Below are 17677 nucleotides of genomic sequence, written 5' to 3' on the forward strand. Positions count from 1 at the left end.
AACTCTGGTACAGACATTCCCTTTTCGCTCAGCCAGGGTTGCATTACCAAAGCATTTGCCTCGGCCTGAGACCTGGCTTAGGGTGATCCCTCTGCGAGGTGTATCCCATCGGCACTGCTGGGGTGCATCAGCGGCTGAGTAACTGAATGGGGTGTTTAAAGCAACTCCTTCATAAAAAGGTGGTTGGACTTCATAACAAAGCCAACAGGAATTGGTTAGGTTAGGGTTAGATTCGTTCAGGGATAGAAAGGTAGCTTCTAACATACGAAAGATTGGATCGGGATCTGACCTAGCTAATTTGTCCATCTGAAAGGCTTCTGCATCACTAGTTGGGGTTCTGCTGACACCCGTAGGTGCAGCCTTAGGGTAGGTCATATTTCTCTTTGTCTGTGTGCTTTTAATTATCTTGTTGGGCCCCACAGCTCTGGGTTCTGAGGGTTGAGACTTGGTAATTTGCACGTTCACCCACTTTTTTGACCCTTGAAGGACCACTGTCCAGGTCTTGCCCACCGTCCAGCTAGGATGAGTGGGTTGCAAAACTGTCATGTTATAGTATATGCATTTTCGGATTTTTGGAATCTTGTAGCTATATCGATAGGAATTCCCGTGTACAGAGAGAGGTGTTTTACAACCTGCGGGTGCCCAGGTGAATTGCAGGAATTTGTCAGGTTTTTGTGGGTCCCACCCAGGCCCTGACGGCCTGGCGTCTGTTACAATGGTCTCACATCCCCAATGTCCGCAATATCCCCAGCCGGGGTTATTACAATAGCTTTTTCCTGCGTTTGAAGCTGGGCACCAATAGGATAGGTATGTGTGTGATGAAAATGGAGAATGAGGGTCTACCTTTGGTTGTCCTGGAAACAAATCGATAATACGAAGCACGAAGGATGGACTGTTTGGTGTGGTGATGTCTCTGAGCACCTTACCACTGGTAAGATGTCTCATGACCCACCTGAATGGCTGGTGTGGGTAGAAATCTGAGCTGGCTTGTCCTCTGGCGACAAACCCCAGCAACAAAATCACACAGGCATATCGTTGGTGCTTGGATCTTGCCCGCGTGGGTTTCTCTGGTGCTTTCTGACGGCTTGGTGGTGCGTCTCGTTCCTCTGGGAGAGGCGTGTACGCGTTACGTGGTCGCCCCACCAGCATGTCCTGTAAACAGAAACTCACAGTTTTCATTAGTCTCATCCTGCTCACTGTGGAGATCAGGTTTAATTGATTTAATAGGACACCACCTGATTTTCCCATCCCTTTTGACAGCTGCATACCCTCGCCCTGTAAGCATTAATCTCCAGCCCCGTTCCCATTCACCCAGCTCATTTTTAATTACAACCTGCGGGCCCTCCTCTAGTGTTCTGGAGGCCCAGTGCTTTTGAATGGGATTATTTGCTTCACTTCCTCTGGGGAATTGATTTAATGCTATCAGTGCGGTTGCCAGTATGCGTGCCTGTTCTCCTGAGGGAATGGAATTGTTAAAGCCTTCTGCTTTTGCCAACACCTCTATCTTAGTTTTCAGGGTTTGATTTGCTCGCTCGACTATAGCTTGACCAGTACTGTTATATGGGATACCTTGCACTAATGTGATCCTCCATTTGGAGGCGAATTCCTGCACTGGTTTAGAAATAAAATTGGAACCATTATCTGTTTTAATCTGCTTGGGGATACCAAGCCATGCCATAGCTGTCAACCAGTGCTGGATTGTGGCTTTGGAGTTAGTCTTGGGATGCTGGGTGGCTACAATCGTTCCACTGAATGTGTCCACTGTTACTGCAAGCCATGCTCGAGGCTTCAGCAGCTGACACAAGGTGAAGTCCGACTGCCAGATTTCTGAGGGCTTAAGACCTCTTGGGTTGACCCCACTAGTCCACAGGGGTGACTTCTGGCAGTGAGGGCAGGTAGCCACTACATGTTTGGCATCCGCTGTTGTGATTCCACATCTCTTCGCTAGTGCTTTGGGTCCAATGTGGAGGGATTCGTGCAGTTGACGGGCTTCCTGCAGTGTCCAGACCCCTTTCGCTGCAGCATCTGCTTTGTCGTTGCCAATCTGAAAGTACCCTTTGATTGGGTTGTGGCTATTGACGTGAATGATCGATACAGTGCCCTTTCGTGAAGAGAGTGCCTCTTCTAGCATTAGGGCAGCTGCTGATGTTGACACACCTGGTCCTGCCATGGCTAGGCAGAGCCTTGCCACGAATATAGAGTCTGTTACAATGTTAAGGTGTTCCTCTTGGAAAAGTCCACAGGCCAGGGTTACTGCTGTAGCTTCCAGCTGCTGCACTGACAGTGTGGGGTCACATGCTTTGATGCAATGCCACTGCTCTCCTACCTGCCACACTGCTGTCGCCGTAGAAGTAGTGGAGGAAGCGTCTGTGAAAGCTGTTGGTCCTGGCTGTGGTCTGTCCATAACCTTTGGTGGCAGGTCTATGTCGACTATGGTCAGCAGCTGAGTCCAGGGTGGTCTGGTGGAGTAGGAGATTTCTCCTCCAAATCCGACGAGAGCAAGGGCTAGATGCTCCGAGATTGTGGTTGATTCTATGGTCGGTTGCTTGCGAAAAGGAAGGTGGATTCTCGCTGGCTCAGTCCCTAGGTGTTTCAAGGCGAGTTTCCTGCCTTTCATGATGAGGTTAGCGATGCATTCTACTGCTGGGGAAAATGCACGAGCAGGCCTTCCAAGGACCACCCATTGAATTGGTCGGGCCTTTTCAGAAGGTCCTTGGGCCAATGCTCCCACTCCCCCCTTTTGTGTAAAATGCACATATAAGTCCAGGGGCATCGCTGGGTTCCATCTGGCAAGTGTGCCAGTGGACATCTGCTGTTCGATGAAGTCGAGGGAGCTCGCTGCTTGTGGTGTCAGCTCCTTGGGTTCCCAGGGGTGCTTTCCTTTCAGGAGGTCGTACAGAGGGTCCATGATCTCAGGAGGAACCAGGACGATGTTGCGAAGCCACTGCAGTGATCCTACCAGGCGTTGCACGTCGTGGAGCGTCTTAACATCTCGGTGGACTTTCACCTTAGGAGGTGTCACGTAGGAGCTTGTGATTCCCACTCCTAGGAAGGTGACACAGGGTCCTTTCTTGATCTTCGCGCTCGCGATCTCGAAGCCGTTGGCCTGGAGGGTCTCTGTGATCCTGGATACCAGATGATCCACTTGGCTCGCTGATGGTGCTGAGACCAGAATGTCGTCCATGTACTGGATGATGGTGGCAGCAGGATAGGAGTGTCGGACTGGCATCAGTGCTTTGTCCACGGTGATCTGGCAGATGGTTGGGCTGTCGACCATACCTTGAGGTAGCACTTTCCACTGGAAACGCAGGCTGGGCCGGTTGCCATTCGGGAAAACCACAGAGAAGGCAAATCGTTCCCTGTCCTCAGGATGCAAAGGTATTGAAAAGAAACAGTCTTTAATGTCCAATACTGCACATGGCTGTCCTTCAGGAACAGCTGAGTTCGTGGGCAACAGTGTCTGAACTGGGCCTATGGGTCGGATTGTTTTATTCACTTCTCTCAGGTCATGGACTAAGCGATAGCCCTCTCCTGACCTTTTGGGTACAGGAAAAACGGGCGTGTTCCAAGGACTCACAGTGGTTTCTATATGATCCTTTTGCAGTTCCCTCTCAACCAGTTCTATTAAAGCTGCCAAGCGAGGCTCACATAGGGGCCACTGCTCAACCCATACAGGGTCTGATGATTTCCAAGTCAATTTGATCGGCAGCAAAGGGTGTAAGGCAGTGGCCCTCATTATAAATTTGTAATCCTGACTCCGAGCATAGCCAGGACATCCCTTCCTATTAAGGGTGGAGAATCCTGTAAAATGTATGGGTAAATGGCAACTGTTTGTTCTGGCCCCTTTTTTGTGTGGAGTGTTATCGCCACCAATTGGGTGCTTTTCCATGCCCTGGATTGTCCCCCCACCCCGTTCACAGGAGGGACTTCTTTAATTTGCCAATGTCTGGGCCAGTGTGATTGAGGAAAAATGGTGCAGTCTGATCCAGTGTCTGCCAAAAACTGAAGCCCTAAAACGTGAGGGTCTTGGCTGCCATAGAGCTGACACGTCCCCCACACCCTCAAGGGTTCCCTCCCCACTTTCATGACCAAGGCCACCCAGGGGTTCCGCTCTGGTTTGTCCCCTGTTGACCCTGTGACACTGGAGCAGTTTGTGGTGGTGAGAGGTGCATGTTGGCTGCTGATGATGGTGCATTGTTCTGCCACTGAATGGCTGGTGGGGATGAGACAGTGACTGGTTCCTGTATATATATGGGGTATGAAGGTCCCCTGCCCCACTGGGTATTGGGAAGGCTGGGCCATCTCGCAGTGGGAGGAGGCTGAGTATGGCCCGCACGCCCCCTCCCCCTTCCGTTTCCCTGAGGCCTGGATCTGCACTCCTTGGCCAGGTGTCCCCTTTTGCCACAATTCCAGCAGGTGGGTCTCTGGCGCTGCTGGGTCGGGGGTGCTGCCACTGACTGCTGTGCTGGCTGGGGACAGCTTGCTGCTACATGACCTGTTTGGCCACATTTCAGGCAAGCCATTGCATTTGTTAGGGTATGAACCGCTGCCTGCATGGGTATTAGGTGTTCTTCCTTTACCACATGTTTGATCATGTCAGCTAAGCTGGCTCCTGCAGGCAGAGACCGTAAAATTTCCTTGGTTACAGTATTACACTGCTGTTTTAAACAGTCTGTCACCACCGGTCCCCTTGCAGCTGCAGGCAGGGTGGATGAATCAATTGCAGCCTGTAATCGGTCCACAAAATGTGTAAAACTCTCACTTTCCCCCTGTTTGATCGTTGACCATGGCGTGGACTTGTCCACAACCCGGGAAGCTGTCCTTATTGCCTCCCTAGCTGCCCTGGTTGTTGCTTTCACCTCCTCTGCTGTGAGGTGTGCAGCTTGGTTTTGGGGCGTGGCCACATCGTCATGTTTGCCAAGCAGTCTGGACAGCGTAGAGCCATGGAGAGGCTGTCCCTGCCCTGAGGCTTGAGCTAGGGCAGTTGTGCATGAATTGGACCACTCCTGCTGAAATACAATCAACCTTGCTCCATCAAAAAACATACGGGTTATTTGTGAGATATCAAAAGGCAGCATATCATCATTGCTAAAAAGACCATCGATCAGTGTGGACACCAGGGGTGAATTAATTCCTTTTTCCTGCACCGCTTTCACCACAATCTGCACTTCTTTCATACTGAGTGGGGTATAAGTCCGTCTCTGGTTCTGCCGGTTGCCTGAAACCCGTACCGGGAACGCATGTATTGCAGCCGCAGGTTCCCACTCTGCACAGGCTAATTTTATCTTCCCCCAATCGGTTAATTTGCCCTGAATTTGTTCCCTTACATTGTTAAAAGCTTTGCTCGTTTTCGCTGGAAACTTTATAAAATCTGTTATCTCCGTTTCCGAATCGGACTCGGAGCCCTCTGTAGAGCTCGCCGTGGAACTGTAACTTCCTTCCGTATCGGAAGTGAACTGGTGGTAAGCTTCCGGTTTGCTATGCTTTTTCCCCGGACTCCGCCCCCGTCCCGCCTTCGGCGGGTGGGCTCGGATGTTCCCTCTGCTTTGACTCCATTCCGCCTCCCGCGCCCGGCCCCCCCCCTCCGACCGGGGGTGACGCCGGCGCCTTCCGCGGGGGTAATCCCACGTTTCCCCTTTTTGCTCGCCCCTGCCCTTGGTAGATGACACCGGTAAGGGACCTTGTCCGCGTGTTCGCCCCCCCCCGCTCTCCCGCGCATGCGCCATGTAGGTCGGTGGCTCCGGAATTCCTCCGACCCCCCACGCATGCTCGGTCGCGGGGTTTTGCACTTCCGGGTTCGCATCGCCACGTGGTGCCCTTCCCCGCTCGCGCTCCACGTGGCCGGCGCCATCTTGGCCACATGGCGGGGGGGGCAGCGGCGATTGGTCGCCCCGCCCCCGCGCTGGACCGTCGGCGCCATATTGGCCATATGGCGGGGGGTGTATGCCCTCCGCGGCGATAGCCAATCTCTCTGCGTCTCTCGCCTGCCGCGCTAGTTCTTCCCAGACAGACCGTGCACATTCCTCCGCGCGGCCGCGCTGCGTCTCCGCGCCCGGAGAGGCTGCCGTTTCGGACCGTGCCGGGGAGCCGCCGCTCCGCGCGGGCGGCGCCGCCGCCGGTCCTAGCGCCATGCCTCCGCTCGGACCCTGGTCGCGGCAAGGAGGGATTTTCGGGGAAGCCGCGGTTTTTTCGGGGGTGTTCGGATCTGGGGTCTCTCGCGGGGGGACCCGGGGTTTTTCCGCGTGCTCCGCGGCTTTTATGCATGTATTTTTGGAGGGGGATGACGCGTCTGGCTCCCGCTTTTCCCCTGGGGTCTCTGCTGCACTGCGCCCCCCCCCCTTCTCTTCCGGGGCTTCTCCGGAGGGTCCTGCGCCCCCTCGGTCCCCTCTCCCCGGCTGCTTAGCCGTGAATAAACACGTTTTTGCAGCGTTCCAAGCCTCCTGTTCTTCCATTGCTTTTCGCAACACTTTTTCAACTTTTCCCCATGCTTTTAAAACTTTTCCGCTGCCGGTGGCTTTTGTATCTTCCGCCAGGGCAACTGTATATTTCTCCCACCCCTCTGAATTTAATATGTCTATAGGGCGTGAAATCGCGCCTAGATCCGTTAACCTTGCAATAGCAAGAAATAAATCTTTTTTGTCCCATGCAATTCCTGAGTGGATTGCTAATTTACTCACGACCACTTTCACGGGGTCCATGTTTTTCCCGCGGGGTCCTGGGGGCGTCCCCCCTTTTCCTTCTCCTCCTCAGGAGTTCGGACCGGCCGACTCCTACCCGCTGTGCCTTTCCAAAGCGTAGCTCCCGTCCTCCGAGGTAATCGTTCCCGGGTTTACGGCACCACTTGTAGCAGTTCGCTGTTTGTGCCACAGTGGAGGCTCTGGTATCTAGGCCTACAGCACGACTTCCACTTTACTTTCATGTGTGGGTCGGGTCTTGTAACAGACGCATGGTACCAATATGGCAGACGGTTACAAAAGACGTTTATTAAGTAAAAGGTTCAGGTTTTATACTTCTTATCTATTACTACGTCAAACAGGATATTGCCACACCTCCTGGGTTAGTAGTTGGAGTGGAAAAGTACTGGCACATGTTAGTAGAGGGTCTACATTCCTTTCCAGGGGTATCTTATCTCGAGAGGGGGATGGGGCTTGCTCTCCTCCTCACCGTTACAGTCCGAGATCTTCCGGCCGCCTGTCCCTTATCTAACCACAATTATTTTTTGCCTGTTAGTCTTGTATAAACTGCTTAAATCAACATAATTCTTCCCATAAGAATTGTAAAAGATAAAGCTCTCTCCTCCATACTCTCAGACCTTTGTGACATGGTTAGGTGTGCCTTCTGCTTTAGGATGGCAGCTTTTCTTCCAGGCTCAGTATGCACCCCAGAAATGGAAAGTTGGGGATGGGGGGGTAAATAATGAGTTGCTTTAGGAGTATCTGAGTGTATTAAAGTTGAGAGGTTAGCTAGAAAGATTATATTTGGGGCAGAAGGATGCAACAAGCATCCATCAGGGCTTTGGAAGATATTCTGCACTACATTACACATGGAGGGATTTTTGTTATGGACCATCAAAGAAACTGTTGCCACGAAAGACAGAAGAGACAATCTTCCCAGTGGAATTGATAGTGCCTTCGCTGTCCGAGCTGGACTCGGAATCGCTGCTCCCCGAGTAGGCGCCCAGGCCGGGCAGGATCCCAATGCACACGGCTGCTGAGGGACAATGCACTGTGGAGCCTCCCACTGAGCTGCTCCCCAAGGGAACACAGGAGGGTTTTTCTGGAAGAGAGAAACCTCAGTCAAAAAAAGTGGAGTGCAGGAAAAGGCTTTCCATCAGCCCAGGAACTGCCACGTGTCACTCACCTGCTTTTCGCACACAAGCAGCGGATGATTTCAGGATTTAATTAAAGCATAAGGCAGCTTTATGCTGTAATAAAGCCATTCTGACGGGAAGGACTTACTACCTCAGGGGATTTTTTTTCTTCTCATCACTAGTTTAAGCCCAGCTCTATGCTGGCATTACAGATTTTTTATTCTTCAGTTGTCAGTTTGATGCTTGTCAAGTACCAAATCTACTAAATAAGAATAAATGGCTCTGCTTTGAGTAATTGAGTATTATTTTTTTTTTTGCAATGTAACAGCATAGTTGAGAAAAAGTTTTATTCCATCATTCTGCTAGTCAACATCTCCCATCTTCCATGGCTAATTAATTATTTCTGCTGTTCTGAAAGTTTAGTGAACAGAAGGAGATTCAGGAAGCGCCTTGGGTTGTCGTTACACAACTGAGCTCACCCAATTTGTGTCAGAGTATATTGACAGCAAGTCAATTGCAGCCCTGACAGCTAAATCTGAAACACAACTTAATTTTTCTTCTAGTTCCCCACAATTTTCTGAAACAAATTGATTTCAGGATGGACTGAATCACTTCAGAGCATAAAGCTTAAGTAGATGTATACAAATACATGCAATGCTGCTGTGAACAGGAAGGGGATGATCTGTTCTCCATGTCTCCTGCCCTAGAACAAGCACCTAAGGACAATTCCATTAGTTGTCACATTAAACTCTTTCAGATTAATAAACTCTCAAAGGAAGATGCACAGTCTCTCTATCTGTGGAGACTTAAGAGCTCCTCAGACAAACATCTGTCAGGACTGGTTTGGGCAGGGAACATCCTGATAACCTGCAGAGGTTTCCTGCAGCCCTATTTTCCATGAAGTCTGTCAGCACCCACACTTACCATTTCTACTGCTTTAAATAAGAATGTCCAGCCAAAGTCTGTCCTGTCTTGCCCAGTGAAGGAACAGAAAATCAAAGCCTCTATGAGATTTAACCCCAACTCAGTTGCTATTCAGTGACAGACACACAGCTTCCCACATGCAGAAGTTGGGACATACCTTGATTCTTTTCCTCGTGATCAGTGTCTAGTTTCAACCTCTTCACACTGTTACCACCATCTGAACTGTAGAAAAAATAAGAAAGTGTCTTGTTCTTCAGAGGCAACCACTTAATTACTGTGAAGTCATTGTTACATCTTTGCCTCAAATGCTACAGCAAATGCCAGGAGTGTCCCCTGATCATCACCACTTCCAACTGCCATTAACTGAGGCTCCTTGGGGAACATGCAGGATCCAAGGAAGCCTCAACACCTACACTACAAGTATCACTTGTTAACCTGGGAAAGGGACACACCTCTTAGAGTTCAAGTCAACCCCTTGCACAGCAACCTAGAGCTGCCTATTCAGCAGGATGTGCCCCACAGGAGACTGGGAATGACTACTTGATCTTCAGACACCCACATGACCACAGCCTTGCACATGTGGATGATTACCATGCTTGCTGGTGCCAAAATTGATGACTTTTCCCTTGCAGGGCTTCCTTCCCCTCCTTCAAGCACACAGAGAGCCTGTTCTAAAACATCTAGAAATCCTGCACCCAGTAAGCCCAAACAATCTTACAGCAACTCACAGAGCTGCAGTGTCCAGAAAGGTCCTTTCTGGGTCCAAAGTGGCACTGGGAGAAAGGAGCAGGACTTGGACTTCTGACTCTTCAGAGCTTCTATAGCTCTTCCCTGTCACTGCTCAGATTTCCCTCCCCCCTGCTCCAGCATGTTCCCAATTCTAAGGCATCCACATAAACAAATGCTTCCCAGATTCAGCAGTGATGAACTGATGAAGCATGAGCATTATTATGCGTTAACTCTTTTCGGTCCCTATCAGAACATGCAGTACAGATGAAAGGTTATTCTGTGCAGAGAGCTTTTAATAGTAATACATCCTTTACAGGAAATTACAAAGCTCAGGGAGCAGATGTTGAGCTCACACTACACTTGCTTTGGGCCACTTTGCAATAAAAGATAAGATGGCAAAAATAGAAGACTGCAAAGCAAGTCTGCAATGGCACTGACATGTCAGTTAAGTTGCTCTCTTTAAACAGATGCCATCTGCAGACTTTAGAAGTACCATTAAGCACACGCCAGCTCCTTTTCTACATCCCACTGGGTTAAATACTATTAGTTACAAGACAAAAACAACATTATTGGCTGCTTGTTATCAGCTCAGGGTTTTTTTTTTTTCTGCCTTCCTAAAACCCAGACTATCACCCAACCCCACAGACATTAGGTGGTGGAAGTGCTTACTTCAGTGTTCAGACATGCAATTAACTGCTGTACTGTGAGCTAAACATCACCCTACAAGATAAGCTTCTAAAATAATCTTACATTCCCTGAGACGACTCGAACACACTGAATTTTGAGATGTCAGTAATCATCTTAAGTATTAGATGATTCATCTGTGGGAAATAAGTCTGGTCTCACATGCCTGGTTTCTCCAGAACCTGTAGCACACCAGCAGCTGGGTTTGCAGGCCAAGATCAAAGCAGCAAGAACATCACAAACCCAGCAGTCACCTCCCTGGGATGGGAAGGGTGTTGATGTATCAGTGCAAATCACTGAGGAACACGGGAAGTTTCTCTGATATCCTCAGGACCAAACTGGTACAAAGCTCCTCTCTTGCAGCCTTGTCTCCCCCATGCTGTCCCCAGCAGCAATTAAAACAACCCATTTTAAAAATAAGTAGAATTGGCTGATAAATTGGGCAACCTGAATGGAATTGCATTCGTGAGGTGACACTGATATCTACAAACAGAGACGTAAAATAGATTCCCTCAAACCCCAAGCAGGATTGCCCAAGCCTGGCACTCTAAAATGAAGATCCTACCCACTTGCTTTACACTTATCTATTTGATTTGCTTCATGTTTTTCCCCACAGTTTGTGAGAGCCTATAGAAACAAGACTGGTCTTTTCTTATACCTTCCCCCTTTCTTCTTTAGGGCTAAGGTTTACACTTCACTCTCTGGAGGCAGTTTTGGCCTGTCTCCCTTTACACTGCTAACTGGGTTCCGTTCCTCATGAATTTATAGAGGTGTGAAACTAACCTTCTGTGTTTCACAGCTCCTGCCAACAGCTTTGCCTGAGAAAATTTGTTCTTGTTTTCCACTGACTTCATGGGCAATTTCTTCTCAGTTTCCTTCTTTGGGTCCATACTGACTCCCACTTTAGCGAGAGTGCTGTGAATTAAGGGTTAAGGATCAAGTGGGAAGGAACGGGGAGAGCAGACATTTCCTCCCTGATATATTTAGCCAGCTCTGCTGACAGCAGCAACCGAAGTTCATTCACATATTCTATCAAAATAAACTTATTTGTAATGACATTGAGCTGGTAGCCTCAGCCAAAAGAGAAGACACTTCACCCCCTGGGGTCAGAGCTCTCTCAGGTATCAGGACCAGCTCTCCCTGTGAAGATGTCCAGGCAGCAGCCTGGGAGCTGCTGTTCTGAAGCCAGAAAGGTGTAACACAAAACACCAGCACCCATGAACATATCCACCATCCTACCTTTTCCTAAAGGCCTTAGGAGAGCAAAAAAGGTCAGGCAGGACCAAAACAAACCAACCAAACAGACAATGCAGTACTTCCCCTTCTATGGGTATCAATACATTTGTAATTCAGATTTGCTGCTCCACACTCTTATCCTTACCAGGAAAGCTAAGTAACAATACATGCACTCACTTCCACTCCTTGAACCCTTTTTTTGCTGAGCCCAGCAGATTTCAGCCTAGCAAGACAGAACAGTTCCATTTTTTGGGTTTGGTCTTTAGCACTCTACCTTTACAGCTCATCTCTCTGAAAGGACCACAAGGCTTCTACTGCTGGTCTGAGCACCAAGACAAAGCAGACATTGATTAAGGGGAACTTTGGCCCAAGGTTCACCCAAAAAAGATTGCAACTGCTCAGAAAAGCTAAGTAGATTAAAACAGTGTTAGCAAGGTAGAATACAGCAGAAACATATAATGAAGTGGAGAAGCTTAAGCTGGTTCTCAGATGGGGTAAGAAGGAGCTGGGTCTGTTTATTAGGGCACACTCTGCACACACTGAACACATCTCTTTGTGGGATGAAGAGAAATATGTCAAAGACCCTGTTTGTAGATGTGCACAAAATTCTGCAAAAATTTTAACTGCACAGGCAAAGGCAAATTAACCCAGTTCAAATGCATGTTTATAAACCCAAGTCTAGTGTTCTAACAGTTTCTCCTCTCACTACAATTCCAAGAGCTGGAGTTTCACAGGTGCCCCACTCACTGCAGACGTATCTTGGATAGTGAATTTCACATTGATGGTCCATATATTTGAAGCAATAGCTTTTTTCCCCTCACTGAACATCTGAAAATCAAAAACTCTTAGACTTTGCTTTAAAGTGACACTCAGTCTCCAATTACTTTACAGACAGGAATGTTCAGATGCCATTTATTATTTGATTTTCCTAAGGATACAGCAGTAACCCAGACTGTTCCTTACTTCAACCAAAAGTCTTCTCAGCCCAAACCACTGTTCAGTTTTATCTGTTTCAGAGATGGCACAGGAGTGCCATCCTGTGGCTGTCTGAAGTCATCTGAAAGCTCCTTTGTGACAAACGATATTTGATGTTGCCACACAATTCTTCCACACACTGCAGTGTTCAACTGCCACATTCAGGTCCATTACCTTGTTATATTCTAAGCCTGGCTGAGGAGCTCAAAGGCTTTTCTTATTAAAAATACCAAATTACAGGCCTTTAGCTTCCATCCAGGATGGCATTCTCCTAAAACTCCTCAACTAGAAAGGCAAAGCACATTTTTAGTAGGTATTTTATACATCCTGCTGTCATTAGCATATGTAATGCTATACCCAGCCAAGAAGTGTTCCCTCTCAGGAAGACAACATTAGAAACAAACCTCTCAATCTTAAATATCAACTGCACTAAACAAGCTGTCCTTCAGTAAAGCCAGCTTCTTGGAGGGGGATTGTTCCTCCATTTAGATAGCACTGAAGACAAGATGATATTTTTCTCAAATACTTCTTGGAAATGGCTGAAAAAATGTTTGTAAATCTTTATCCGAACAGGGGTGTCTGGATAGGGTAAGGAACAAACAAACCTAGTTGTTCATGCAGGAGAAAGAAAAAATCCTATTCATCCATGCATATGAATTTCTTATGCTCAAGAGTACATTAAAATATTCCAAGGCATATTTATCCTGAAGATGTATAAATTTGTGATTGTTCAACCTGAAAAATTAAGGGGAAAAAATCTCTGTACTTGAATATTGATGTAGTTTTTACCATGAAATTAATGCCTCTGGGTAGCTTAAATTAGATGCTATACCAGGAAAAGGAGTAAATAATGAAATCCATTGGGTTGACATTCTTATTTATTTGGAAGAGCACTTAAACAGTACCTTATAGATGCAGCACAGTGGTTTTTGTCACTGCAGTGATAAACCATTAGTAACAACTTGCAGAAGCAAAAAGCACTTTTGCATTTCAGAACATCACCAAAAATTTCAAACACAAGTCATTTTGCTCTGAGGTTGATTGCAATATTATGGTTAAATAAAAAGAAATTTTAAAAAGAAATTAAGTGGGCAACACTTTTGATTTTCTCATAAGATGAGGTGACCATAAAACATTCTCCCTTCCTCCACCCCATCAGCAGTAAGTTCTACAGTTTAATTTTTTACAGCAAGACTACAAATTCAGAATCACCAATATTACTGAGAGTGCAAGTAAAAGACTGAGCTAAGATGGCCTGTACATCTTGATCAGGCTGTTCAGGGATCTGTGTATTATGTGGCTAATTCAAGGCAACTTAAATTCTCTCAGGGCTGGTATGGCTCACCCCAGATGTATGTGACATAACAAGAGCTGTCAGCTGCTCCCACAGCACAACCCTGGATCAGCCAGCCCCGCGAGCAATCACCACCAAAACTAAATATATCCCACAAATATCCCGTGATTACATCCAGCAAATCAAGAAAATACTCCAAACCCATCAACTAACTGCAGTCTATTTCTGAAGTTAAAAAAATGCATCAGGATTGCTTTTTCCATAAATGCATTTCTGAGCTAATTGAGATGCTCTTCACAGGACACACACTCCATGTTGTAAATCATTGACTAACACAAGGTAAGACTAACCTTTGTAGTATCAGCGCTGTTCAATTTTATTTGCTGACTGGTTTTGGTCACCTCCTTGTGTCCACAAGCTCTTTCATTAACACTAAAGCTTCCCTGAGAACTTGTGTTTTGTTCACCCACAATTCAAAAGCAATGGGGACAAGGAAACCATCAGATTCTACACAGGTTCAGTAAACCTCAAGAAACCAACATTTTGTTTAGCATAGAAATTCTCAAATCATTCCAACCTCCCTTGATTGGCACTAATTAGAGAGAAAAAGCATCCTATATGATTTTCCAGCATATCTACAAGACAATTAGGCATTTCACAGCAAAGCCAAATTCTCCTGCTCTTAGTCCTGCCTACAAGTGTGCATTACCTAAAGGAGCAGAGACTCCATAGGCACTGACTTCCCAGAAGAAAGTCAGCACATCTGCACAGACTTATTTAATTTCTCATCCTGCAGGCATCAGCAAGGGAAAAAGTATCTAATACTCCAAGAAGAGTAACAGAGAGAGCAATCCACACATTATTTCAAACAGGTATGCTAAAATCAGGCAATATACAGTTAAAAACAAGAGCATGTAATTTTCCATAAGAAGACAGAAGCAAAAGATTAGAAATAATAGACTGGTTTTTCTTTATGTTATCTTTCTAGTGATGGTATTTCATGACCTCAGTAACAAAAAAAAAAAAACCCAAACCACAACCAAACGCCAAAACAATGGAGAGAAGGAAAGAAAAGTATCAAACAAGTGGGAGTTGGGGGGGGACTATCAAACATTGCAGTGGTCTATCAAAGCTACAATGAAACCATTAAATATTGAAAGTGTATCAGGTTCTGTAAAATTTTATAAAAAGAATGTCAACTGACAGAACAAACTACAGCCCACTCTTACCCTCCTCTAGGTAACCACCAGCCATTTTAGTGCAAAGGATATTCTGTATTCATTTAGTTCTTTCAGCTCTTCTTCCCTTCGTTGCTTTTCTAGTAGCTCCTGCTGCCGAGAAACCTCATCAAGGAAATGCGTCTCATCTTCATCTAAGCCTCTTACCATATTTTCTGAGTAAAGACAGAAGAAATTCATTGGTTTCAGGCACCAAGTCTAAGTCTGTCTTCTCTGAATGTTCTTAAACCAACCAATAACTAAATAAAACACTCCCTCAAAAGAGGAAGTACATTTTCTTAGAGTAAGCAATTCCTATCTAATTGAACACCTGTTTGAAAAATTTTTAAAAGGTAGAAACAAGACAACTCCTAATTTTCAAATAAAAACGAATTCTTTCTAAACATGCTACTCTACTTTAAGAAAAGTACATGCTAGTGTAGTGGAAGGTATTTTATTTCCTGTTCTGCCAATGTTCAGCGCCTCTTGAGCAATTGATTTAATCAGAATGACAAGAAACAGTATGTTTTAGAAAGACCAAATCTTGCTGGTTTTAGTCATCATCAGAAATCTTAGCTGAAACATCATCTTTAGTCTTCATTAAAGTTTAATTCCATAGCAAGATTCTTAAGCTTTTACATGAAGTCACCATGCTTTTAATCTTCACCCACACAGACAAGCCCTAGTCATTTTGAGGCCAAACTATGAAATCCATTTGTACTGATAATTGGCAAGCTTGGGTCTGACAGAAAAGCTCTGGAAATCAATTACTATTTGAGGTTACTTTAGAAAAGCCAATCCCTACCCCTTCCAACTCATGCAGAGCTCATTCAGAACTCTTTATAAACAGTGACTTGTAACACTCACTGCTACTGCTGAGGGCCCCTTCAGAGAGCAAAAGCAGTGAAACTCAGGACATTATTTAATGTAAGTGATATGAATTAATTTCATTTTCTGCCTGCCTCATCAGCAAACTACGAGGAGCAGCCACTGAGGTTTTATTGAGGTTCTCTCCCAGGCAAGTTTTGTTCTCCAGGTTAGCTGGTATCTGATATTCTGCTGTGGTTGCCTTAAAAGCAGAAGTGGATTTACTTCTCAGGGCTACTTCCCATTCCAGTACTTGGATTACCACAGCAAAGGTGCTGCAGATCTAATATAAATGAGCAAGAAAAACTATTAATTTAGACAGTTATTAGAAGCCCTTTCCATTCAGGCTGACAGCAGTCAATTTTTGGGTGGCTCTTTGGGCAAGAATTTCTTAGTCACGTTACCAAAAATGACCAGGATCAAAAGTTTACTGAACTTTACTGGGAACTCTCTAGGTGGAAAGAATCCTGTAGGTCCAGCTGGAGACCATAATGCATTAATGCTGCTATCTGTACTTGGCCCTTTTTGAAAGGCTTTTCTCTAAAACCAGAAATTCAAACATCAATAGAAATGAGGTTCCCAATTCATCAGAAGAGTCAAGCATCTACTTTTGAAGAATCAAAACACGTAAATTTACTTCTTCCAAATCATAATCTTTACTCTCAAATAACTTTCAGTCAAATAATTATAGCTTGGAAATATAATAGCTGCGCTAACAGGATTTCTTTCATTGATTCAAACATGTGTTAAAGCATGAGTTCAAGAGTCACAAAACCACAACAGATTTCCACTTTTTCATGGGTTGCTATCAGTTTGTTTGGGTTTTTTTGGTTTTGTTTTTATCTTATATACAATATAAGCTCAGTATTCAATACTATACAGGCATGCAGCTTGATAACTGCAAACATCTTTTGAGTTTTGCAAGTGTGCAGTGTTGCCTCAGTGCCCAGACAGTGTGCCATTAAAAATCCAGGATTTCAATAACACTCTCCTGAAGCCTTTGTTTCCCTCTGAGAGAGGGACAAGACACACAGAGATGTCCTTTGCCTAGAAGCTGTGCACAGCTGTTACATACAACACATGCAGTTTGCTGCTGCTGCTTACTGAATTTAAATTGCTCCTCAAACTCCTGCTGCTTCTTTTCTCTCTGTTCCTGGAGCCTTTCATACAACGACCGTGGGTCATACGCCTCCTCTGGGCATTCTGAAAGGAACAAATCAGGAAGGGAGACCATATGTTAGAAAGACTAAACCACCAACAGTTCTCAGTTCCTTCATGTAAAAACCTTTTAAATTATAGAATATAAAAAGCCATTACTTTTTACTCCTATTTTCCCCAGAAGTGAAAAATTCTCAAATCTTTTTCCTGTAGTTACTAAAATTTAGCCCCTACCTTTTGGGTCCTCAGGTTTTCGGACCTTTTCCCATTCCTCTTGCCTCCTCTTCCGTCGCTCCTCTAGCTCTGCCTCAGACACGAATCTCTTGTTAATCACCAGGTCAGCAGTTCCATCTCCCCCATCCATTGTGGGGTAGTGTCTCCTTAAAAAAAACACAAAATGCAAGACATCAGGAGTCTGATTATCCTTTTCAGTGAGTGAAATAGTATTAAAAAAACTACTGTCTGAAAAACAGACCTGCTGTCCTTACAGTAACTTCAGTTCCCTATAGAACACTGCATAGAGAACACTGAGACACAAACTCGCTGCATAACTGCTAAGACTAATAAGCATCATCTATTACTACTTCTTTACTTTTTTTCTCATAATGATGTCTTTCCTGCTAGTTGTCTGCCTCAGGCTGTTTTTCTGAAAGTCATGTTTTAATGGATCTACTTTGCTTAAATAAATATAAAAAAAAAAAAAAAATAAACACCCTCACCTACACTCTCATCCTTTTATTTCTGTTCCTCCACATTTCTTCTGAAGAGAGATAAAGTGATGGC

At 45.7% G+C, this 17677-nt stretch overlaps 1 protein-coding gene across 4 annotated transcripts in view; it reads right to left on the reverse strand.

Moving 5' to 3' along the window:
* Nucleotides 1–7451: 7451 nt before the first annotated feature.
* Nucleotides 7452–17677, reverse strand: part of PSME3IP1 (proteasome activator subunit 3 interacting protein 1) — a 149617-nt gene continuing 139391 nt past the window's right edge. For 3 of the 4 annotated variants that reach the window (XM_066327623.1, XM_066327621.1, XM_066327622.1), the window contains exons 2-7: nucleotides 17129–17274; nucleotides 16841–16939; nucleotides 14923–15045; nucleotides 10931–11063; nucleotides 8892–8956; nucleotides 7452–7776 (exon numbers count right to left, since the gene is read on the reverse strand). In XM_066327623.1, coding sequence (XP_066183720.1) covers nucleotides 7559–7776; nucleotides 8892–8956; nucleotides 10931–11063; nucleotides 14923–15045; nucleotides 16841–16939; nucleotides 17129–17258 — 768 coding nt within the window. In that variant the 5' untranslated portion in view covers nucleotides 17259–17274 and the 3' untranslated portion in view covers nucleotides 7452–7558. Of the gene's footprint in view, nucleotides 7777–8891; nucleotides 8957–10930; nucleotides 11064–14918; nucleotides 15046–16840; nucleotides 16940–17128; nucleotides 17275–17677 lie in introns of all 4 variants that reach the window. The other variant, XM_066327624.1, reaches the window with a different exon arrangement.

Source organism: Sylvia atricapilla, chromosome 12 (assembly GCF_009819655.1).
Source record: "Sylvia atricapilla isolate bSylAtr1 chromosome 12, bSylAtr1.pri, whole genome shotgun sequence".
Classification (NCBI taxonomy): domain Eukaryota; kingdom Metazoa; phylum Chordata; class Aves; order Passeriformes; family Sylviidae; genus Sylvia; species Sylvia atricapilla.